Below are 22,331 nucleotides of genomic sequence, written 5' to 3' on the forward strand. Positions count from 1 at the left end.
CTTACATGCCCCCAGCTTCCTTAGAACCCCGCCCCACCCTAGCAGAGCAATGTTTTACTTTAAAGCCAAGGGGAGAAGGGGAGGAGACGAGCTTCTATGTGGGTTGTTCACACTTAAGCACACTCAAACGCACACGCACACACACACAACAAGCATACACATGCAGCCCCTGCCCACCTCACACCAGCCCCTCACCAGCCACCACCCTGGCCTTGCCCCCAGCTCCCTGCCCAGAACACCCACGGGAACAGGAGTTGGCCGCCTGACATCAGCAGTAGCCAGTGTGGTTGCTGGGCAGCGAGAGTCTCCATGGGAACGGCTGGGCCGTGAGCACTTCCTGTCACAGCTGCCCCTGTGCCACCCTCACTCAGGGACAGCACCAGGCGGTGACCCCCCTCAGGGACATGACTGAGAAGCTCTGCCTGGGGCAGGGGCTCCCCCAGCAACACCCACCCTAGCTTGGCCTCCTGCCAGTGTAAGGTGAGGAGGGGATCCTCTTGTTGTTAACCCTCAAAGTGCCAAAGCTCTGTAGTTCAGGGTTGGGGCTCCCAGTATGGCACAGAGCACTGGGTGGGCGGGGCTGGGTGCTGGGGCGAGTCCCATAGACCCCAGACCCCAGAGCAGCTCCCACCTACCTGGCACTCTGCCTCAGGGCCTGCTCCGGCCAGCCGGCTCTGCGCGGGCACAAAAAGGACGAGACTGGTATGAGGTCACGCATGGAGTGGCAGGAGAGGGGGCAGAGGGTGCTCTGGGCCCAGGGCCTGGGAGGTTAGACAGAGCCCTATGACTCAGGGTGAAGCCTGGGACTCCTTATCTTGTGAGAGGAGGGAGACTTTGGACTGAGAGAGGTCTGAGACCCAAGGACAGCTCTAAGTCAGTCTTTCTATCCCAAGGGCTGGATTATTTAGATTCCCCTCCACAGGCTGCCACGGCTGCCTTCTCACACACACACATGTGCAGCACCGGCACACTCACAATATGCCTCACCATCCGATCCCACACTCAGCTCTCCTCCAGCTCCTCCCTTCAAACCCCCCTAGACAGGCCCACCCTCCCAGATTTCCTCCCCTGGCTCTTCCTTAAGCAAACCTTCTTCCGCTCTCCTTCTGGGGAAAGGGGAGAGTTTATCCTTCCCTAGTTCCTCAGAGCATCTGGGTGCTATTGTGAGAACATCATGCTCTCATCTCAAATCCTCTCACTTATTTGGGGACCACCATCCCCCTTCCAGCTTCCTCGCCATTATCTGAACCTCCTGGTCACCATTCCCAGGATCCCTGTGGCCAGGAAGGCAGTGTAAGGCGTTGCTGAACCCAAAGGCCCTGGAGTCAGACTTAGATATAAATCCATTACAGGTTTATCACTTTCCAGATGTGTAACTTTGGGCAAGTTGCAAAAACCCCCACCCTTCCCCAAGACTGTCTCCCCAACCGACCTGTGATGAGTATCACAGAGTTCTCAGGTGAGGAGTAAATGAGTAGACATATCTTAAAGTATGGCGCCTACTGCAGTACATAGAGACAGAGCTCAAGACACGGAGGATCGTTTGAAAGCATCAACACCCTCTTGGACTTTGCTCATTCCTGGGCTGCCTCAGCCTGCTGACGCTCCTCACCGTTCTCAGGGTGTTCCATTTCACCTATGCTGCCGTCAGGGGTGGTGCGCTCATAGTGGTCCTCCGGGAGGGCCAGGGGACCAAGTCGGGGGCCTGAGGATGACTTGCTAGATGGCGTTTCAGACTCTTCCAGGCCACTGTCATAATAACTGTGCTGTGATGGATCCTGCAGCTCCTGGGCCTGACTGGTGGCCGAGAAGGTGACACGGCGGTGAGGTAACTGTGGGGGGAGAGAGAGTGTTACTCCTGGCTGGCTAGCCTCCTCCATGGGGCCCAGCACCACACTAGTCCCGAAGCCCAATAAGACCCTCCCCAGCCTCAGCGGCAGCCGAGAAGAGACCCAGCCCCTTAGTATAGCGCAGGCCCCAGAAAGCACAACCTCTAGCAGAGATGCCTCATGATTTGAGGCTAGCTCCCAGTACAGCCAAGTCCAGACACTGAAAGGCTCAACGTAGCATAGGTCCCACTGTTATCACAGTCCCCAGACGGCCATCCCAACTCTAACCCAGCACTACGTCATTCCAGCACGGCCCTTCCAGCCCTATCCCAGCTTCCCAATACAGGCCTGGCCTCCCTTGCCATTCCGAACAGAAGAAGCACCAGTAAAAGAGTAGAGCCCAAGAGAAGAACAGCATACTGTCAGCCAACTCCAAATGCCAGCCTGGCCTCTAAACACAGCACAGGCCTCAAGCTTCTCAAACAGCTTCCTGAAAGCAGAGGACTCCTAATTCCCCCACAGCTCCTCTGGCAGAAGGATCTACGTGAAGCTTCTGGGCGTGAGTGCCTCACCTGTGTCACCTCTCTGAAACTTGCCACTGCTTCCATCCAGAAGGTACCAACCTCTTGCATCCTGTTCCTCAGACCAAGGCTGTAGTGCTGAGGCCTCAAAGAGCCCCATCCTACTGAGACCTCAGCCCCCCTACAAATCCCTTCACAGAGGTCTGGGTTTGGGAGCAGATGGGGAGAGGACAGGGAGCCTGGTAAGAAGTCAGAGCTGTGGTGTCGGAGGACATAATTGGAACCTCTCAATGCTCCGTGTCAGGAAAGGGGCTTTGGAGGGCAAGACTCTGCCTGGTAGAACATGCGGCACCCATCAAGGATTGGGAAGGCTCTTCTCCGTGGAGACCCCTCTAGGAAATGAAAAGATCTAGGGAGGACCTCCTGCTTGGTGGAATCAGAGGAGTGTGGACTGGGTGCTGGCATTAGGAGAACAGAATAGTGACAGGCTGTTTCCTGGTAGTCAGCCCTGTTTGCCTGCCACGGGTTAATGATCAGACCAGGAACCTGGCAACCTCAGCCTGGCACTTGGCATAGCCATCAAGCCACCCATCTGGGACCTCCACTGGTTTTCCTGCCAACCAGAAATTAGGAGTTGGGGAGGGTACAGATTCTGGGCCCCTGGAGGCCAGAAGAGTAACGAGGCCCAGGTCCTGTTGATGAGGCAACAGACTAATCATCCAGGATAGGAACGCCTTGTCTCAGCTTTGTGGCCCTTTCATAAGAGGTCAAGGAAATACCCAAAAGAGAGGATCTCAAGTTTGTAAGCCCACACTCTCACTCCCCAAACCCCCTATTAATATCTGGGGTTTGGGGTCAGGGTTGTGGTATCTATCAGGTCAAGGAGCTGCACAGTCGTAGGAAGGTAGCCCACTGTACCTCCTAACATTTTTAAGAACTTATTCAATCCCAAACGAGGAACAAGGTCTCTAAAGCTGACCTGTACCTTTGAGGCTAGCAGCTTCTACAGGAGCAAGGTCCACCTGATATTGGGATATGTGGGCTCAAGGATGGTCCTCAAAGGCACAGAGCAACCTTCTCTGAAGAACCTGGTAATCAAATCCTTCAGTCCTGCGTGCGTGTGGGCAAGTCCCTTGAGCTTTTCCCCAGGGTTTTGTTTGTTTCTTTTTTGCTTTATTTTTTTTTCCACTGAGAAGCTGGGTGGTTATTCCCAACTCTAACTGCTTGGGCGATTCTATCAAATCTTAAAAGACCAGGTTCCAAATCACTCAGTCTCCAGTCCTGAGGATCCTGAGACCTTGCTAAGCATGTCATGGGCTACCTACCTCTACCAACCCTCCCGATCCAACACATCTGAAATGAAATTATTTCCCATCGATTGTCTTTCACACAGGCAGTGAGCTCATTACTACCCCGTCACCCACACGCAGAAAGCTGATACCCACCTGGGAATCCTAGGAGTGTCTCCCTCATTCCCAACCTCACTCCCTGTCAACCTTAATCTTGGCTATTACTGGCCCTTTCTCCCTAAATTCAGTCAAATCAATCCACCCGTCATCCTCCCTGCCATCAGTAGTGGTCCACTGCTTCCCCTTCACCCCATCCCCCACCCCCCCCAATACAAATGGGACCTGAGCTAGGGCTTAACACAGGCTAAGCAGGGCAAGTGCTCTTTCTAAACTTCAGTTCCTCTGGGAAACAGATGTAAGGGACTTTCCCTCTTGAGTGACATTTAGCAAGGTGTCCAAGTTCACTTTCCCCTACACCGTCCACTCCAACCATAATAGTCCCCTTCCACCCTCTTCTTGCTTCCAACCTGTTCATACTTATCCCTGCTTCAAGAGCTGCGCACACAGTGACCCTAGGCATGGGAGTCCTTCTGCCCAAATCCTACCCATCAGTGACAAGCTGGCTCTGGGTTCCTATTCTCCCAGAAGCCCATTCCTATTTCCCCATATTATATCCTAAAAGTGGGAGGAGGCATGAAAGTCAAACAAACGTGGGAAACTCAGTTATACACGTTTAACAAGTTCACCCTTTGTTACAGGGCTTTGCAGAACCTTTTATAGGCTAATGTGATAGCTAGTCTCTTGCTAACTTAATCATGAAATCATCTTTTAATTGTACAGTAGATGATGGCAGACTCTGGAAATCAGACTCCCTGATGCTATGTGCTTAAATTCTGACTCCATCAATGGCTGGTTTTCACTTATGTGAAATAACTATAATAAACCGGCCCGTGTCACAAAGTTATGAGCGCTGAGTGAATTCACATGGTACCCTGCACCTATCAAGGCTTCCTGAAATGGGAAAGAGTAGCAGTAATACAAGTTCCACAGAATCGAATGATTGACTGTGGTGGCACATGAGTAATTCCAGCACTAAGAAGGCAAAGGCAGTGGACCTGAGTTCGAGGCCAGCCAGGTCTACACAGCAAGCTCCAGGCTATTCAAGGATACATAATAACACCCAGTCTCAAAAAAATTTTTTTTCTTATAGACCTTCTTACTTGGCACTTAAGATACATTTCACTTGGAAGCATTTTCTATCAAAGCCGGGTTACCATGCAGAGCATGCAGTAGAAACTTGTTTTCTATGCTCTGACAATGACAACAGGTAGTGTGGTTTGGTAATATTCAAATGTCGGGAGGAGGCATTCGGTATGGTCCCATGGAAGGGTTGAGTTGGAGCCCAGTGAGGGACAAGCCTTTAGACTTTGAAGGAGTAAAGGGATCAGCGAATGAGAAGGAAAGGAAGAAGCAACAGTTGCCAGGCAGAAATGGAAGAAAGAGTGCAAGGTTGGGAGTTCCTGGAGGTCACCTGACAGAGTCTGACTTCTCAGGAGAAAGAAGTCATAACTAGATAAGACCTCTCCACACAGGGTTGGGGATTTAGCTCAGCGGTAGAGCACTTGCCTAGCAAGAGCAAGGCCCTGGGTTTGGTCCCCAGCTCCGGAAAAAAAAGAAAAGGAAAAAAAAAAAAAGACCTCTTCACACTTTGCTCCTCCAAACTCTTCCACTGTCTTTTCACTTTGAGGGTACCCCAGGGCTTTTGGGAGTTTATAGATGGAACCAGAAAGGAAGCTGGCACCTTGGTCCTCCTGGGAGTGTCTCAAGCCTCTTCTGTCACCATGGAGATAAGTTGCCTCTGGCCTCAGAGACTCCCCCAAGGCAGGAGGCCCCTCACCCACAACTTAACTTCCCTCAGGCACAACCAGAGACAGGGAAGACCCAGGAGAGCAAGAAGTGAGAGACGGAGGGAGAGAGAGAGCTAGCTGGCAGTCCTGGCTACAGTAAGGAGGTAAAAGAAGGTTGCCTTGAACAGGAGACAGGGCTGGGACACCTCATCCTATGACAGTGGCTCACCAAGCATGAGGGTACAAAGTGGGTCTCTGCAGTGTTGGAGAAGCACCTGTCTGTCCCAGGGCCAGCCCTCTCTGGAGCCCAGGCTGGTGATCATGAGATAGGGGCAGGGCCAGCTAATTGCTGAGTTGTCTGTGTGATAAAGGCTGGGAAAGGGACTTGGGGGAAGATCTTGCCCTGAGGGAAGGTAGATGGTGTAATGAAAAGGTTCTCTGGCTTCACCTGGGGCAGGAAGGCTGACTGCCACCCCACACAGGTGCTCTGGTACCTCTCAGAAGTTACTCTATGTAGGCAGATGGGGAAAAAAAACTGTTTTCAGACGAGGGAGACAGCCTCTCATAAACATGGGCTGAAACTTTCTCCAGACATGGAAATGGGTGTTGGGGTAGGCAGGAGATGATATGCTGAGATAGGGCTCGAATAAAATGGGTAGGCCTAGGGAGCAGGGAGGGATAAAGGGTAGACACGGTGAAATCAAGGCAGGGTTTGAGAACAAAGCTACTTTCAGTCTCTCTCGCTGCTTCTCTCAGTTCCAAGAAAATAAGAAACCAAAACTCCAAAAATAGAGAACTTTATTGTGGGGCCACATGAAAAGGGCTGGGGTAGGGGATGTGGGGCCAGCCCCCGAGGCCTGGGGATGAGGAAAAAGTTAATACACAGTACATATAGAAGGCACAAGTGGGGAGGTTCCCCCCTCCCCAGCAGAGTCCCCACCCAGATTCTAGGTCTTCCGTGTCCCCTCCAAAGAAGCACCTATACAGCTGATCTCTAATAGAGACCCAGGTTTGGAGTCGTCTTCTCCCATATCTGCCTCTGCCCTTCTGTCTCCAAACCTATAAACCTGCCCATCAGCTCCACCTGAAAGATCCAGTAGCTGGTTCGGCATACTGGGATCTGACAAGTCATACACTTCCCCCTTGTGGGGAGGGGCAGGGAAGACACATCGAAGCCCCCTATCAGTTTCCACTCAGCCTAACCTTCCATATCCGGGCAAGGCAGAAGGGTCCTTAGTTGAGGCCTCAGTACCCCGAGATCAGTGTTCCCACCTCCCACAGTTAGCTCAGGATGCTCCCACATGATCGAGTTGATCATAGCAGGCAAGGCACACCTGTTCTATCACTCCCACACCTCGGTCCAGATGGCCCCATGGTAGGGGTGGGGTGGGGGCTGCGGCGTGCTAAGCCGAAAGGGCTGGCCTACCTGCTTGCTGGGGTATTTGGGGGGGTTGGTGCGATAGCTGTAGTCGGAGTACTGCTCGGAGCCCGTGGACGTGGTGTCCCCAGTGCCCACAAATGTGTTTGCGGGCGGCAGGTCCTGCACCACCTGGTGCTTCTTGGAGGCCGAGGGTGACTGGGGTTGCAGCTGGATGGAAGGCAGTGGGGAATTGGAGCGGTAATGGCGGCCTAAGTCGGGGCTGCCGGGCGGGTAGTTGAGGGGTAGGTGGATTCGGGGACTGTCCCCGGGGGCATCACTCATAAGGTTGAACTTGAGAGACTTTTGTAGCCCAGTGTCATCCTCATCCTCCACGGGCTTCACAGGTTTCGGCGACTTGCTTTTCTTCCCCTTGCTCTTGCTTCCCTTAGCAGCTTTGCCGCTAGGCTTGGGGGCGTATAGGTCCTTAGTCTCCTTCTTACCCGCCTGGTAGCCACTCTTGGCCTCCCGCTGCCGGCAGTAGCGCACGAGTACTGCCAGGGCGATGAGTAAGGCGACGGCCACCACGCCGGCTACAACACCAAAGAGAATGTTGCCACGTTGCTTGGAACGCTCATATTCTGGATCCCCGGCAATGTCAATATCCAGGGGCGTGTCCAGGCTATGGACAAGGAGGGTCTCTAGCAGCGTGCGGTTGGCTAAGGTCTCGTTGACGTAAAGGTGGACCAAGGCTGTACCATAGCGAGGGGGCTTGCCACGGTCGCTGACCTTCACCACAAGGCGGTGTAACCCGTGGTGGCGCCGTTCAATCTCCTTCTCCAGCGTGATGGCACCTGAATGTGATCCAATCTGGAAGAGTCCGTAAGGGTTGCCGCCAGCGATGCTATAGGTCAGCTCGGCATTGATACCAGAGTCAATGTCCTCCGCTGTCACCTGGCTGACTGTCTCGCCGAGACGTGTCTGCGGGGTCAGCAGCCGGTGAGACGTGTTGGAGGGGGCGGTGATAAAGGGCGCATTGTCATTCTCATCCAACACATTGATGGTGACACCGACGTACGCCGAACGAGGTGGGACACCACCATCCACGGCCTTCAGTTGGAAGGTGTAGGTACTCTGTTGTTCCCGATCAAAGCTCAAACTGGATAAGATGGTGCCTGTGCCATTCTGGATAACAAAGTCACCATTGTCCTGCTCGACTGAGAGCTGCACCCGGGCATTCTCCCCCTTGTCTCCGTCGATGACAGTCACCATACCCACTGGACTCAGCGCTGGCATGTTCTCCATCACTGAGAAGTTGTAGCCACTCAGCATAAATTTGGGGTCATTGTCATTACAGTCAAGCACGTTGACAAGGACCGTGGCTGTGCCCTGAAGGCTGGGACTGCCCCTGTCGGCTGCCACCACCTTCAGCTCATAGCTGTCTCTCTGTTCCCGATCCAGCGATGTCTTTACCCTGACCTCTCCGTTCTCGGGTGAGATAGTGAACAGCCCCTGGGCAGCTGGCTCAGGTTCCAGAGAATACACCAGCTCTGCGTTAGAGCCAGAGTCGGCGTCGCTGGCCGTGACCTCGGCTACCACTTCACCAGGCTTGTTGTTTTCTGGGAAGGCAACTTCAGTGATGCTCTGGGTGAAGACGGGGGCATTGTCATTGACGTCTACCACCTGCACCCTGAGGGAGTTGGTGCTAGAGAGCGGAGGGTTGCCGGAGTCCACCGCCACGATCTCAATGGTGTAGTCTTTGACTTTCTCATAGTCGAGAGGGGTGGTGGTCTGCAGGAAATACTTTTTCTTGCTGTCGCTGCCTGTCTCGCTGGCCTGGCGTAGCTGGAAGGGCACATCACCTGCTACTACACAGGTGACAGCTGCATTCTCTCCCTCATCTCGATCAGACACCTGTACCAAGGCCACCGCGGTCTCCTCTGCCACATCCTCTGATATGTTAGCCATCCCATCTTGATGAGTCACCAGCCCTATGCCTCGGATCTCAATGGTCGGGGCATTGTCATTCATGTCTTTCACAGTCACAACTACCTGGGCACGGGCACTCTTGGGGTTGGCACCTCGGTCCTTGGCGAGCACTGAGAAACGCAGAGTGCTTAGATCCTCACGATCCACAGGGCCCTGGACGGTGATAAGTCCAGTGTTTCTGTCTAGTCGCAAAAGACGCCTGACAACCTCGGGTGCCTGGTGGAACGTGTAGTCAATCTCCGCATTGGCACCTTGGTCCGAGTCATTAGCTTTCACCTACGGGAAACAGGGCCGGGTCAGTAAGCTAAGGTGCACGTGCTGCTAATGTCCTCCCCACAAGCACATCAGTGATGCGAACTTAGCACCCTTTCCATAAGCGGCACTCAGTACAGTCCTTCCCCTAGGCTTGCACTACGGTAGACACTGGTAACCTATTTTCCTTAAGAGCCCAGATGCAGCTTGCAAATCCTTCTTAGTGACGCTGTATCACCAGGGCTGGGCAGAATTATATTCTACTCTTCATTTGAACAGTCCACCTAAGAAGCACAGAGGTGAGGAGCTCACAAGCACTTCAGATAAATGAACTGTCCCTCCCCCACAGAAAGGATAAGGGTTTGAGCAGTGGAGATGGAGAGCACCCATGGACTTATGTGCATACCTTGTATGCAGGCACGTGACATACATACATACACACAGGCATGTGACCGTAAGCTGTGAGAGTTTATTTGAGTTCCAGAAGGTGTGTTTGTTCATGTGTGTGAGTGCATCGATGAAGACCCCCCATGCACAGCTACAGGCCCCAGGTGAGGGGATTTCTATTGAAAGCAGCCAGGTAGAGATACGGGTCAGAAAGAGCCCAGCAGGCCCAACCCAGCCACTGCTGTCAAACTGGGGAAACCTGTTTCTGCAGCTCCTTAACTGTTGTCTGCTGCTGGCAAGGCACCAGTGGAGGAATCCGGCCTGAGCCTGAGGCCAGAAGGGAGGGGTTGGTGCAGGCCACAGAGCCTGCTGGCAGCGGGCTGGGCTTCCAGCACCAAACAATGAACTGCTTGTCCCTTTGCAGTGGGCACACCCTCCCACACCAATGCCACCCTGCACTGGGACCAAGTCTATACAAACATGGGTGGTGATGGGGCAACAGCAGCCAGGTGGGAATGGCCATGAGGTACCACCGGTGAGGAGTTGAGTATTGACATCCAAACAGAATGCAGAATGCAATGAATGTGTGTGTGTGTGTGTGTGTGTGTGTGTGTGTGTGTGTCAGGGGGAGAGGGTGCGAAGGAAGAGTAAGCATAACTTGGCAGAGCCTCTAAGGAGCAAAATGAAAGCCTTGAGTTCAAATCCCAGCTCTATTACTTTCCAATTAATTACATGGCTTTGAGCCAATTATTTAATCTTCCCAAGCCTCACTCTACAAATATATATAATGGGGAAGAATAATAGAACACGTTTCATAAGATTATGATGAAGGTTAAATGGGATAATAAAGAAATACCTAATACTTCCTAGACCATGGTGTGATCTTAAGTAATTCCTCTTTTCTTTTGATCTGTCAATCCTCCATTCATTTATTTACCCAGGCATCTGTTTTTAAGAGATCCAATTACAGTACTGAGCACTATACCCAGAGGCCCTCGTGCGAGTGTTGGACTTCTGTCCTTCTCCTTAGGAAGGGAACTCCCTCCATTCCTGTCAAGGCTTTTCTTCAGAGGAGGCTCCTGGTCAAGGGCTCCCAGCCACCCTGGTGTCCCTCTGAACCTTCCCAAACCCCAAACAGGGTTTCTCTCTGTGGCTCTGGCTGTCCTGGAACTCACTCTGTAGAGCAGGCTGGCCTCAAACTCAGAGATCCTCCTGCCTCTGCCTCCCACGTGCTGGGATTGAAGGTGCGAGCCACCTTTGAAGGCAAACCTCCAGCTTTTTCCCTACCCAAGCCCACTGGGTAGGCAGTTCCTGGCAGTAATGGACAGCTCTCCCTTGGCCTCCCTGTCTCTAGACTTGTCACCTCAGTTCTTAGCTACCTTCTTCCCCCTCCTTTGCTTGTCTGTGACCCCTAACTTTCCACTCTGGCTGCATTCTAACTCTGCCTCTTTCCACTGCCTATCCACCCCTCAGTACTGCCAACCTCAAAGACTCTACTTCCTGTGTCATCTCACAGAGAGGTTATAGGACAGACTATTGGGCATGGGTTAAGGTGGGCTCTGACCTCAGACATGTTTAGAAATCTCCATGGGCTCAGCTTCCTGTCTATAAAATGGGGATAATGCTCACTTACCTTGTACTATAGGGATTAGATTATATAATACACATAGTGCATTTAGAACAGCGCCTGGCTCCTAAGCTATTATTAATCACCATTCTGAATGGCTATCTATCTATCCTTTCTCAGCCTCGTTTCTATATTCTCGTCCACCATCCTCTAAAAAAGATAAAAACTGCCACCCACTCACTTTGGCTCCTGCACCCAGAATGAAGGGTCTCTCGGGTTGGGTAACGGTGTCCAGGCCGGCTGAACTCTCTTTGGTTTGCTCACTTCATGGACAGAGATAGCTTCAGCCCATGGGGAAGGAGAAAGAAGACGGGGCTGGCAGGAGGCCAAGGGCTGAGATGACAGCGGGAGATACACCCACCTGTCTGCAGGGACGCTGCTTCTCTGCTCCCTCCCAGGCCGCAGCCCCACCGAGCTGCTGCCCAACCCCTGGGGCAGTTCCCATGAAGAAGGGTGCTGAGAACTTTCAGAGTGTTACTGGCCCTTCTAACCATCTTAAACACCACATACCAATGACACCCCATTGCTGGGGAAGGAGGCAAGTGTACAAACAGTCTATGAGATTTGTCAAAAGTAAGGAGCCTCCTGGCTGACACAATCTCAGGACTTTGTTGGGCAGGGGCACCATGAGGTACCTTCAGCTGAAGCAAAAGGGGACCTGCCACTGGATAGGAGGATGGCTACTCTCAGGAGAGGATCTACTGGGTCAAAGATGCACTCCGCTCCGTGATCCAGTCTGAGCTAAGGAGAAAGCACTCCCTGAGCTTGGAGCAAATTTCACTTCCCAGAAGTTCCCCTAAGTTGTGACTGACGGGAGGTATGAGGCTCTTGAAATGCTCTGTCACTGTCATCTACCTAGCTTGACAGTGGAACAAAATACCACTTGTTGAAGTGGAGGAGAGGAAGCTGGTGAGAAATTCTGCTTTGGCTGGGGCTGGGGAGAAGGAAAGGCAAGCCCCACAGCGTTCTGTTTTGTTTTTTCCCAAAGCAAAGGAACCTTCTACCTGCCTTTGGGGAATCCCATCTCTAAAGGTGGCTCACCCCGACAGGTAATGGAGTGGGCCTCTCACCTGGATGACCGAGTGGCCAATGGGACTGTTCTCAGACAGCTCGGCTTCGTAGGTTGGCCGTTCAAACTTGGGAGCGTTGTCATTTGTATCAAGCACAGTGACACGAAGCAGGGCGCTGCTGGCACGTGGAGGACTGCCACCATCCTGTACCTTGATGGTGAGGTCGTAGGAGTCCCACCGTTCGCGGTCCAGGTTGCCCATGACAATGAGCTGTGGCTGCTTCTCCTCCTGGTCCTCAGCCACCTGCAGTCCAAATAGCTCCTGGGCCTCAGGCCCAGCCTGCAGCTCATAGGATGCTACGCCATTGGGGCCAGCGTCACGGTCTGTGGCCAGTGGGATGGGGAAGAGTGAGCCGATGTTGGTGTTCTCCGGGATAGCCAGGGTGATGACTGGTGAGGCAAAGTTCGGCGTGTTGTCATTGATGTCTTGCACCTCTATCTGGCCCTCTAGCAGTCGGGGGCTGCCGTTCTGCACAAGGTCCGTGATTGACACCTCAAACTCCAGGATACAGGGACTCCCGGAGATCTGGTTCTGGCATTCACGAAGCCCCTCTCGATCAATGGAGGTCTCTGTGGTGAAAATGTCTCCAGTCTTGCCATCCACTCGAAGATATGGAGCACCTACCTCTAGTTTGTACAGATGACCCACGTCTGGCAAACCGTAGTCAGCGGCAAGGCTCCCAATGAGTGTGTTGGGCGGCTGTTCCTCTGGCACCTTGTATACTACCTGGGTGGTATGGCTGGCAGATGGAGCCAATAGGAGCAGCAGTGCCAGCAGTAAGGGGGGCAGCAGCAACCGCTGCCCCCCAGGCCCTGGGCTGGGCCTCAGAGGCCCCATCCTGGCAGGCTCCAGAATCAGGAGAACTACAAGAGGACACAAAGTAGAGAGACCATCAGCTACGAGGAAGAGACTGACTCCGCAGGCTGCCAGAGCCACCCCCCACTCTCCCTCTCGGACCGATACACCATTCTCCCATAAGGAGAGTCAATCCTAGCCCAGAACTGTAATTCCAGAGCCCAGTGCCTCACCCACAGTGGGGTGCAGCAGCTGTGTATGAACCAGCTGGAGAAGCTGATAACGCGACAGGCAGGTCTACAGCAGCTCCTGCCCATGGCACGCCTTTACCCAGCTGACGTTCCCTGGGTACCGCCCCCCATCCGCTTTCAGCTCTCAGCTTTGCACAACGCCTCCTTCTCACCAGCATCTTGCCTTAGTCACCCATGGTAATTACCCTGATACTGAGACAAGGAGCAAAAGCAAGTGGAAGGGTTAGGCCTGGGACATCTCCTGTTGGGGCACTCCACCCCACATCTGTAGTACAAAAGCAGCAACATTCACCTCTCAGACACCCTGGACCCTGAGAGACAGCCCCCCAGCACCCTCACTGGAAGCCTAGCCCCTGACTACTTGTTCGTACTTCCCACCCATGGTGGCTGAGGAAGATTATTGCATCTCTCTTTCTTGTGTATGAGGTATTATATCCCAAATTCTCCGTTTTTGACAAAAAGCATCCACAATACCCAGTGTCCCCCCAGTCCACAATGGAATGCCAATATCTTGTGAAAATGGCTAGCAGCAGGGCCAGGGAGATGGTGAGACTCCAGTGGTAATGGTACCTGCCACCAAGTCTGAAGACCTGTGTTCAGTCCCTAGGACCCACATCAGGAGAGAACTGGCTCCTGTAAATTATCCTCTGACCCCTCCCCCAAATGTTTTCTGTGACATGCACTCCCCCACCACAAATAAATATAATAAAAAGAATTGTTAAAAAAGAAAATACTACAGTTGAATAGGTGTTAGTCCTCCCTGACTTCCCCACAAATGTCTCTCTCTCTCTCTCTCTCTCTCTCTCTCTCTCTCTCTCTCTCTCTCTCTCTCTCTCACACACACACACACACACACACACACACACACACACGGAGAGTTCCCAGCACTCGTTGCTGCCTGCTGCCAATGGGCAGGTGTGTGGAAGGTATGGAGGTCAAGATTGGGGTTAGGAGTGACTGACCCTCAAATTGGCATTGGGAGCTGCCCTAGTCCGTCCTCAGCAACAGAGTGCTCAGCAGGCCTAACTGGGCCAGAGCTTCAATGACACCATCAGAGCCTCCCTGGTCCACCCCCTCTGCTCTCCAGATGATCATCTGCCTCCTGGTTTATTTTATTTTTTTCCCCCAGCACTGAGAATTGAGCACAGGGTACTGCGCATGCTCGACAAATGGTCTACCACTGAGCCACATGCTCAGACCTTGTCTTTTTTTAGACAGTCTCACTAGGTATCCTAGGCTATCCTTGAACTCCTGACTCGGCTTTCGGAATGCTGGGATTACAGATGTGCAGTGTCACACCTCGCTTTAGCTCCAGCTTGACCCTTACCCCTGCAGACATCCAGAACCTTCTCCTTCCCCGCCGCTAACTAGTCCAGTGTATGTCACACCCTCCTCTGCCACCCTCAGAGCCTTCCAGGAAGGGCTGTGCTGTGAACGCTCTAGCCTACAAGTTGCACCACCATTACAATAGCTTCTCTTTCATCACCCTGTTCTGAGGCTGTCCATCTGCCCATGTTATCAGACCTGTCAGTACAGTCCCGGTCATTGGTCTGTCACACACCCCCACACCCCCAAAAAAGCCCTCAACCATGGTGAACCCTTCCTCTATTCAAATCCCAAGTCTCTGCCTAGCATTTCTGTAGGGAGGGAGGAGGCCTCATGTTCCATTTGTCCCCTCCCCTCTAATTTCTATCCCAGGCCTGACACTGTTCATGCCCACCCCACTGAAGACAGGTTCTGCCTCCTCCTGCAACCCTACAATGCCTTCCTAAGCCTCTCCACCCCACAGTGACCTCTCCTCCTCCAACTCACAGCCACTTATTGTCTATTCCGATCCTAAGGCAATGAATCACTGGGCTGCCCCGGACACCGCCCGGCCCTGTTTGTTCAGCTACAGTATTGGGCACCTATTCTTGTGTTTTCTGTCTCCCCAGGAAGACACCAGACATTCCTTCCAAAGGGCAAGAGTTCACAGACTCACTCATCCCGCGCTCTCACTGCCTCGGTGCTTGGTAAAACTAGGTATATGCTAGGTTCTCACGCGCCTACTCAGCAAACCATAGTGGTCACTTAAAATGTGCCAGGCTGTGTCCTGAACACTGGAGCACAGCACTGAAGTTGGGCCATCTGCTGTAACACCGGTTCTAGCTCAGTTACTGTCAGTTTGCTGGGTTACCTCTGTGTACCCATTTGGCACATGTAAGACAGAGAACTTGGGGTGTGACTTCAACTCCAGCTGGGTGTGTGACTTCAGCCCCAGATGCCTACTTCCTGGAGCAAACAATTCAAAGCCTCAGTTTTTTCCTTCTGTCAAATGGAGACGATACCATATATTTCCCAGTGGGTTTGAATTCATGTGGGCTAAATGTTTGTAACAACGTAAACACTCAACAAATGGTCTTTCCTTTCAAAGCACTTAGCACATTTGTAGTTACTGGATTATTTGGAAAATTGGCGAATGTTAATCTTTCCTACAGGACTATGAGGGGAGAGCATCTCCTGAGGCAGGGTCTCATACACTGTAACCCAGGCTTTCCTGGAATTCAGGACATGCAGTCTAGGCTGGCCTTAAACTGATGTCTCTTGAGAGCTGAGATTACAATTATAACCATCTAATTGTTTACTGTGTCATCTATCATTGGACCTGACACACAGTAGGCCTGAAGTAAACCATTCTTGCGTAGTGAGGATTATTTTAGTTGCCTGGATTTAGATCTCGATGGCCTTGGTCAACAGCTCTCTCACTTGCCTACTTGCCAATTCCCTAGGAATCTATTGGGATTAAAATGCAAATCTCCATTCAGAGTCAACTCTGTAGTAAATGTTCAGCAAACCTTCACCAAATGTACAGATTCCCTACACAACTCAAGCACCTTGCCTTCCTTGGGGAGCTTTCCACAAATGTAAACCCCTTTCTGAACCTGTGAGACCTTCACCAGACAAGAAGTGTTCATGCCTCTTCTCAGCCACGGTTCACTCTCTTTAAAGACGGAGGAATATCACGATCTTTCAATGTATCTCCAGAGGACTGTCTAAAACCTTCCTCTTTTATGTTCCCTACCCCCTGATCAAGAAGAGTTTGTGTTTCGGAGGCCACATTGCCTTGGAGAACTACACAACATCATCAAGCAAGATTTTTCTAGGAACATGTCTGTTCACAAAATCTGGGGGCAAATTGAAGGGTCAGTGGTCTGACAAAGCCAGGTGATTTGATTTTTGGCCAACTTGATAGCTAAGCACCATGTCTCTCACTTGAAGCTCTCTTCCTATCTTGGAATCGCAACCCTCACAAAACCTTCAGTCCTCCCAGGCCCACTTCCCTTTTAAGACCTTACTTTGCCTCCAGTGAGGCTTTTCACTGGGTAAGGCACACTCTAAGGAAGTTCTGGGGATGGAGTGGAAAGAGAGGGTTGCCCAGAATGGGGACAAGGGTTAAGGACGGTTTAGGTCCTTGAAGTACTTGGGGAATTCTTCCAAAATAAGGATTATCTGGCCCTACCCTTAGGAATTTTGATTGGAAGGTGGGATCTGGAGAACCCCTAGGCAATTGTAATACAAAGGTCTGGGAAAACAACGGTGAGAGACACTAGTTGAAAAACAGCCTTAGCTATGCAAACTATAGATCATCACATCCGTCACCACCAACAAATTAAGGTTCTACTGGTGCACTGCTAAACATTTTAGTGAATTCTCTCAGTCATTTGAAATTGATATTATTTATTATTATAGCACGTCTCCAAATCTTTTTTTTTCTGTTTTTCAAGATAAGGTTTCTCTGTGTAGCCCTGGTTGTCCTGGAACTCAATCTGTAGATCAGGCTATCCCTAACTCAGAGATTCATCTGCCTCTGCCTCTGTCTCCTGAGCTCCTCTTTCATCACCCTGTTCTGAGGCTGTCCATCTGCCCATCTTATCAGACCTGTCAGTACAGTCCTGGTCATTGGTCTCTCACACACCCCCTAGCCCCCCAAAACCCCTCAACTATGGTGAACCCTTCCTCTATTCAAATGGAGTGCCCACCATGCGCCATCCAGACACAAAACTATGTTAAACACTCTAGGTCGAAAATGGTATGAAAGGACGAGATCTATGAAAGAACATCTCTTCCCATCTTAAAGACTGCATCTGGAAAGACTCGACAGAAAGCTAAAGCTGAAGTATGGCATTCCCTACATTGATTACCGCTCACTCAACCCTGGCTTGCCAACCTGGCCTGACCAGGAAGGAACCCAAGCTCCCAGCCACTAGCAGGTGTAGAGTCATGTGGCCTGCCAGGAAGGGCTGGGAGAAGCAGTAAAGAGGCCTTTCCACATCCCTACCCCCAACACTACTGAACTTTGTCCCAGGCGGTTAGTGTAGGGAGTCATTAGTCTCAGGCGGTGGCCTTTGAAGCGATTAGTACCTTATCTGCCTGAGCTGCCTTCCTAGGCGAGGGTGCCTCTCCACCTAGTGACAGAGGTGCCCAAGACACTGACAAGACAGGCCCTAAGTAGAGAAAGGAATCAGGATCGAGGAGACCAAAAAACCATCAGAAGTGTGGGAGTGAGGGACAAGGGGACAAGAGTCCTGAAAGGTAGAAGGAAACCCCATCTTATGTCAACATCTGAGACACATGAGGTATGAGGACAGATGAGGGTTCACTTGGAACCTTCATTTCCACACCACTTTGGGACCAAGGTTCAGTTCTTGCTGGATGTGAAGAGCTTTCTCTGTTCAGTGAGTAGGTCAGCTCTGAAGCCCCTGACCCCCACACCTGCTCCAGCACCATTACACAACAGTCTCTGGTACTGCGAGCTCAAAACACCAAAGTACAAAGGGACCATCTGAGAGCCTGGGTGGGAGGGTAAGCAAGGCGAGCTGCATGGGGTGGAGCTGCTCAGGGGCTTCCCACAGCGAGCAGTACTGTTCTTCTTCCCTATCTTCCAGAACCAGCTATTAGCCTCTGCAGGCTTCCAGGCACCTGCATTCTTGAACCAGATTGCTGAGTTCAAACCCTCACCCCAACACTTCCCAGTTGTGTGTCCTTATTTCCATATTATAAAATGGGGTGTTGTGGGGGGGAGGGAGATCCTGCCTCTTGGGCAAGCAGGATGGCTCAGTGGATAAAAGGGCTTGTCCCCAAGCCCTTTTAATGACGGCAGTTTAATTCACGAGACCTACAGAGTAGAAGGAGAAAACTGACCACTGAAAGTCATTTTCTGACCTCCAAATGTATGTGTGCACACAGACAAACTAGATAAATAAATGTAATACATTAAAAAAAATCTGCCTCTTGAAGTTATTTGGGAGAACTAAATGAGATCAGATACACTGCAAGACGGATTCGGTATTTAAGTCTTCCAACCCTGTGACAGAGCATTTCACTCCACCACCGGGCACATAGTAGGTGCTCTCAGGCTCAATGAATCAATGAACGAATATGCTAGCCTATGAAAGAATAGATAATGTGTGTTCTACTACTGCACCCACAGTGGGCACTGGGAAACAGTATCTGCTCAATACATTGTTTCACAAAATCCATCTCTGCAACACCAGCTACCTTTGTTCCTGCCAGGGCCACCTCTCACCCCACATCAGAACCGGAACCCCAATCCCTCTTAGCTCCTCCCCACCCATGCAGGCCCCATTGCACACAGGGTCTCTTGCCCAGCTCTCTGCAGAAGTACCCAGAACTGCGAAATACTCCTTTCCAGCCAGTGCTTTCTAATATGGAACTAGAGGCTGGAGAAGAAAAGGAGACGACTAGATGAGGCTGTTCCAGAGCCCCGGCCTGTTCCCCCATCCCTGTTTTTCGTCCTTTCTGAGGTTTCATAGATTCTCTCCTGGAACGCATCCTCTACCCTAGTCTGGTTATTACAGGTTCCAACACCGCCGCGGAGCCCCTACTCAAGCAAGTAGCACCCAGGCGCTCTCACACATTAGACCTCTAAGGCTGCCACAAATACCTTCTGGGTTGTACAAGTCCAGGCGACCGAGAGCAGGTGCTGGAAGAAGCACGGCACCTTCCAGCTCTAAGTCCTGGGTTTAACCAGCAGGAGCAGCCCTAGTCCTTACCTTCTCGGTCAGTGACCGCTCTCCGTACACACCCAAGCACGCCTGAGCGCCTCCTCCCAGAGGACGCCTAGTGTGTGCGTGTGTGTTTGTGTGTAGTGGGGGACGGCGGCCGCTCCTAAGGCTTTGGTCGCCATCCCCGCCCCCACCAGGGTGACGCCTGGCCTCCTGGAACCCAAGGTGAGACTAGGTGAGGCGCAGTATAGTAAGAACTCTTAGGCCAGGCGGTCACTTGCGTCCCTCGCCTTCAGGACCGCCGCGGGGAATCCCTCCTCTCCCGCATCTCCGGCCTCCGCCTAGGTCCCCCACAAGCCGGCGCCGGCGGGAGCAGCGCAGCGGGCGCCGGGAGGGGGGCAGGGAGGAAGCCGGCGCCGGAATCACAAAGCCGCGAGCCTGGCCGGGCGGGGACATTCTCATAAAACCGATCCTCTCAAGGCGGCAGAAACGGGGTACTTGCCCTGCACTCAGTCCTCGATGGCCTCAGCGTCACTCGTTTTTCCTGCTGAAGGAATAGTTACCCTCACTGTTGGGGAAACTGAGGCTAGAAGCCTCAACTACCGGAGAGTGGCCGGAGGAAGGAACGAGAGTCCTATTCGCCTACCAGTTTTTCTTCTGCGCATGCTGCGGTCTCCATTCTGGCCCCGAGGCTTTGTCGGTACACCGAACTGGCCTGCGACCGGGCCCCAGTAGAGGGGCACGCAGGTGTGCGGGACCTAGGTGTGCTAGGGACCCAGGTAGCTCGGAGAAAGCAGCTAAACGGCCCGAAAAAGGTTTCAAACACCTCTAGTATTGTGCAAAGGGATCTAGGGCCACACAGCTCCAGGGTGGCGGCCCGGCGCGGCCTGTCAGGTTCAGCTTGTTCCCGGAATACCCAGCTGGTCAGGCCCCGGAGTGGAAGTGGGGGGGAGGTGTCGCCGAGAAGCCGGTCTGGCCGGCCCGGGGGCTCCGGTTGTGCCGATATTTACAATAACAAAGTCCCGATTGAGGTGACAGGGCTCTGGGTGCTCTCTAGGAGAGCCTGGAGGCTTCTCCCGAGGGAATCTGGCCAGGGAGAGTGGAGTGTGGTGTGGTGTGTGTGTGTGTGTGCGCGCGCGTGTGTATATGTGTGTGTGTGTGCGTGTGCGCGCGCGCTGCAGAGTGTAATGTGACACTGTTGGTGTAAGGTGTGTGTGACAACCAGTGTTAAGATGCTTGAAGCAGTGAATTCTGCTTGTGAGGCGCTGCTGTAGGTACCTCTCTGCTAAGGAGTGTGCTATCTAAGCGTGTTATGAGACACTGGGTTGTGTATGTGTGGGTGCAGTAGAGGGGCAAGCAAGACCTGTGCTGTATACCTATATCCTGGCCAAGGAGTGGGCACCCATTTGTGTTAGGGTGTGTTCCTTCAGCGGTATGTGTAGGGAACTAGGTTCAGCGTTCATCTGGCGAACCGAGGCAGTTATATTCGTACAGGAAGGCACGAGGTTGTGTTTGTGTGTCCGGCATTGCTCAATATCATACCCGATTGTGCTGTAGCTATCTATGGCCACGGGTTGTGTGTCCCCGCTGCTGATCGTGCAGGCGCTGAAGCAGATTCTGAGCTGGTGACTGTGCCCCAGTGGGCGCTGGTGTGCGGGAGGTATGTCTGTGCTCACATATGTACGGATCAATGTATGTGTGTATGTGTCTGTGATGTGGCTCTTCCAGGTGTCCGCGACGAGCTGGAAGCGCCTGAGTGAGCTGAGCAAATCGCCCAACAAGTGTGTGTCGTGGATAATGTTCCTAGCTTCCCTAGTCCTCCGGCAGCCCCCGGCTGAGCTGAGGGCCTTGCGCTTCCCCGAAACCTTCTCCATTCCGCGCGCTCCAGGAGTCTCTCATCCCCGCGGCTTGGAGCGCGCCCGAGTGCGGACGCCGGGGCCGGGGTCCAACTCGGCACCCCCTCCCTTCTCTCCGCTTCTTGCAGTGGACCTTGGAGGCTAGGGAGCCCCGGCCGCAACCCCCCACTCGGTGTCCCAGCGGCCTCCGCCTCAGTCCCGGTGAGCTGGGCATCGACTGGGCCCCGGTCTCCTCGCTCCACCGAGCGCCCCTCCCTCAGCTCCTGCCGGCCATGGCCGCTCTGGGCCCCGAGCCGCCGCCGCCAGCTCCTTACCCGCCTCGGGGCAGCACCGGTCGCCCGCCCCGCTGTCCGTGAGCCGCCGCCGGCCCCGGCGCGGGCTGCGGCTCTGCACGGCTGGGGCTGGCGCTGCGGTTCAGGCTCCGGCTCCGGCTGGCTGTGGGCGTAGCAGCCCGGCGGCTTCGCGTCCTCACCGCGCTCCCGCTCCGCTAGTGTGTGAGGCGGCAGCGGCGGCGGCGACGGCGGCGGAGCCAGCAGAGAGCGGAGCGCACAGCCGGCCCGCCCCCTCCCTCCCCCTCCCTCCCGGCCTGCCCGCCCTCCTCCCGCCACCCCCCTTTCGGCCGAGAGGTGGAGCCCGGATCGCTCTGGTCCCGCTGGGAGGGGACCCTGACCACCGCGCCCCCAAAACAGCACCCCCCCCTCTTACGCCCTCCCCCCCAACCCGGCCACTTGCCTAAGGCCGACTGCACTGGCTTCCTTTGCCGCTCTTCACCTTATACTCATCCCACCCAAGCCTGGATCCATCTAGGACCCTTCGGAATTGCTCTCTCCTGCCTTAAACACCTGTCCCCTACTCTGCCGCCCGGGAAGTCAAAGCACGGGAAATGTCTCTTCTGGTTCTTTCCTTTCCAGCATCTTCTCAGCGGAGCTGCCCCTCCAGGCCCACCCTCTTCCCACTCAGACTCCGGAGTCTGCTCTCCCGAGTGGCCCTCCCTTCTCTTTGCGCCCCGGGGAAGTCCGCCCATCCCCCTCCGGCCGGAGCTGTAATATGGGTGAGATTGTAAAAGGAACTGTGGAAAGGACTAGGGGATGGGATCTTGGAGCTCTACAGTGAGGACTAGGAAGAAAATCAAGTGCGAGGATGAAATGACGCTCCTAATGTCAGTCTGTTGAAGTCCCCTGATCACCTGCCCTCTGGGCAGTGTAGAGCTTCTGCCACGCGCTTCAGGCAGTGACTTAACACACTTCATATAGTCA

The 22,331-nt window shown here is 53.2% G+C and overlaps 1 protein-coding gene across 5 annotated transcripts in view; it reads right to left on the reverse strand.

The window, feature by feature from the left end:
• Window positions 1–21,963, reverse strand: part of Pcdh1 (protocadherin 1) — a 32,675-nt gene extending 10,712 nt beyond the window's left edge. The window contains exons 1-5 of one of the 5 annotated variants that reach the window (XM_017601102.3): window positions 19,866–21,186; window positions 12,169–13,031; window positions 6,913–9,108; window positions 1,613–1,832; window positions 636–674 (exon numbers count right to left, since the gene is read on the reverse strand). In XM_017601102.3, the coding sequence (XP_017456591.2) occupies window positions 649–674; window positions 1,613–1,832; window positions 6,913–9,108; window positions 12,169–13,031; window positions 19,866–19,884 (3,324 nt within the window). In that variant the 5' untranslated portion in view covers window positions 19,885–21,186 and the 3' untranslated portion in view covers window positions 636–648. 5 annotated transcript variants of the gene reach the window in all.
• Window positions 21,964–22,331: the final 368 nt, after the last annotated feature.

The sequence above is a fragment of the Rattus norvegicus genome, chromosome 18, assembly GCF_036323735.1.
Source record: "Rattus norvegicus strain BN/NHsdMcwi chromosome 18, GRCr8, whole genome shotgun sequence".
Taxonomy (NCBI): Eukaryota; Metazoa; Chordata; class Mammalia; order Rodentia; family Muridae; genus Rattus; species Rattus norvegicus.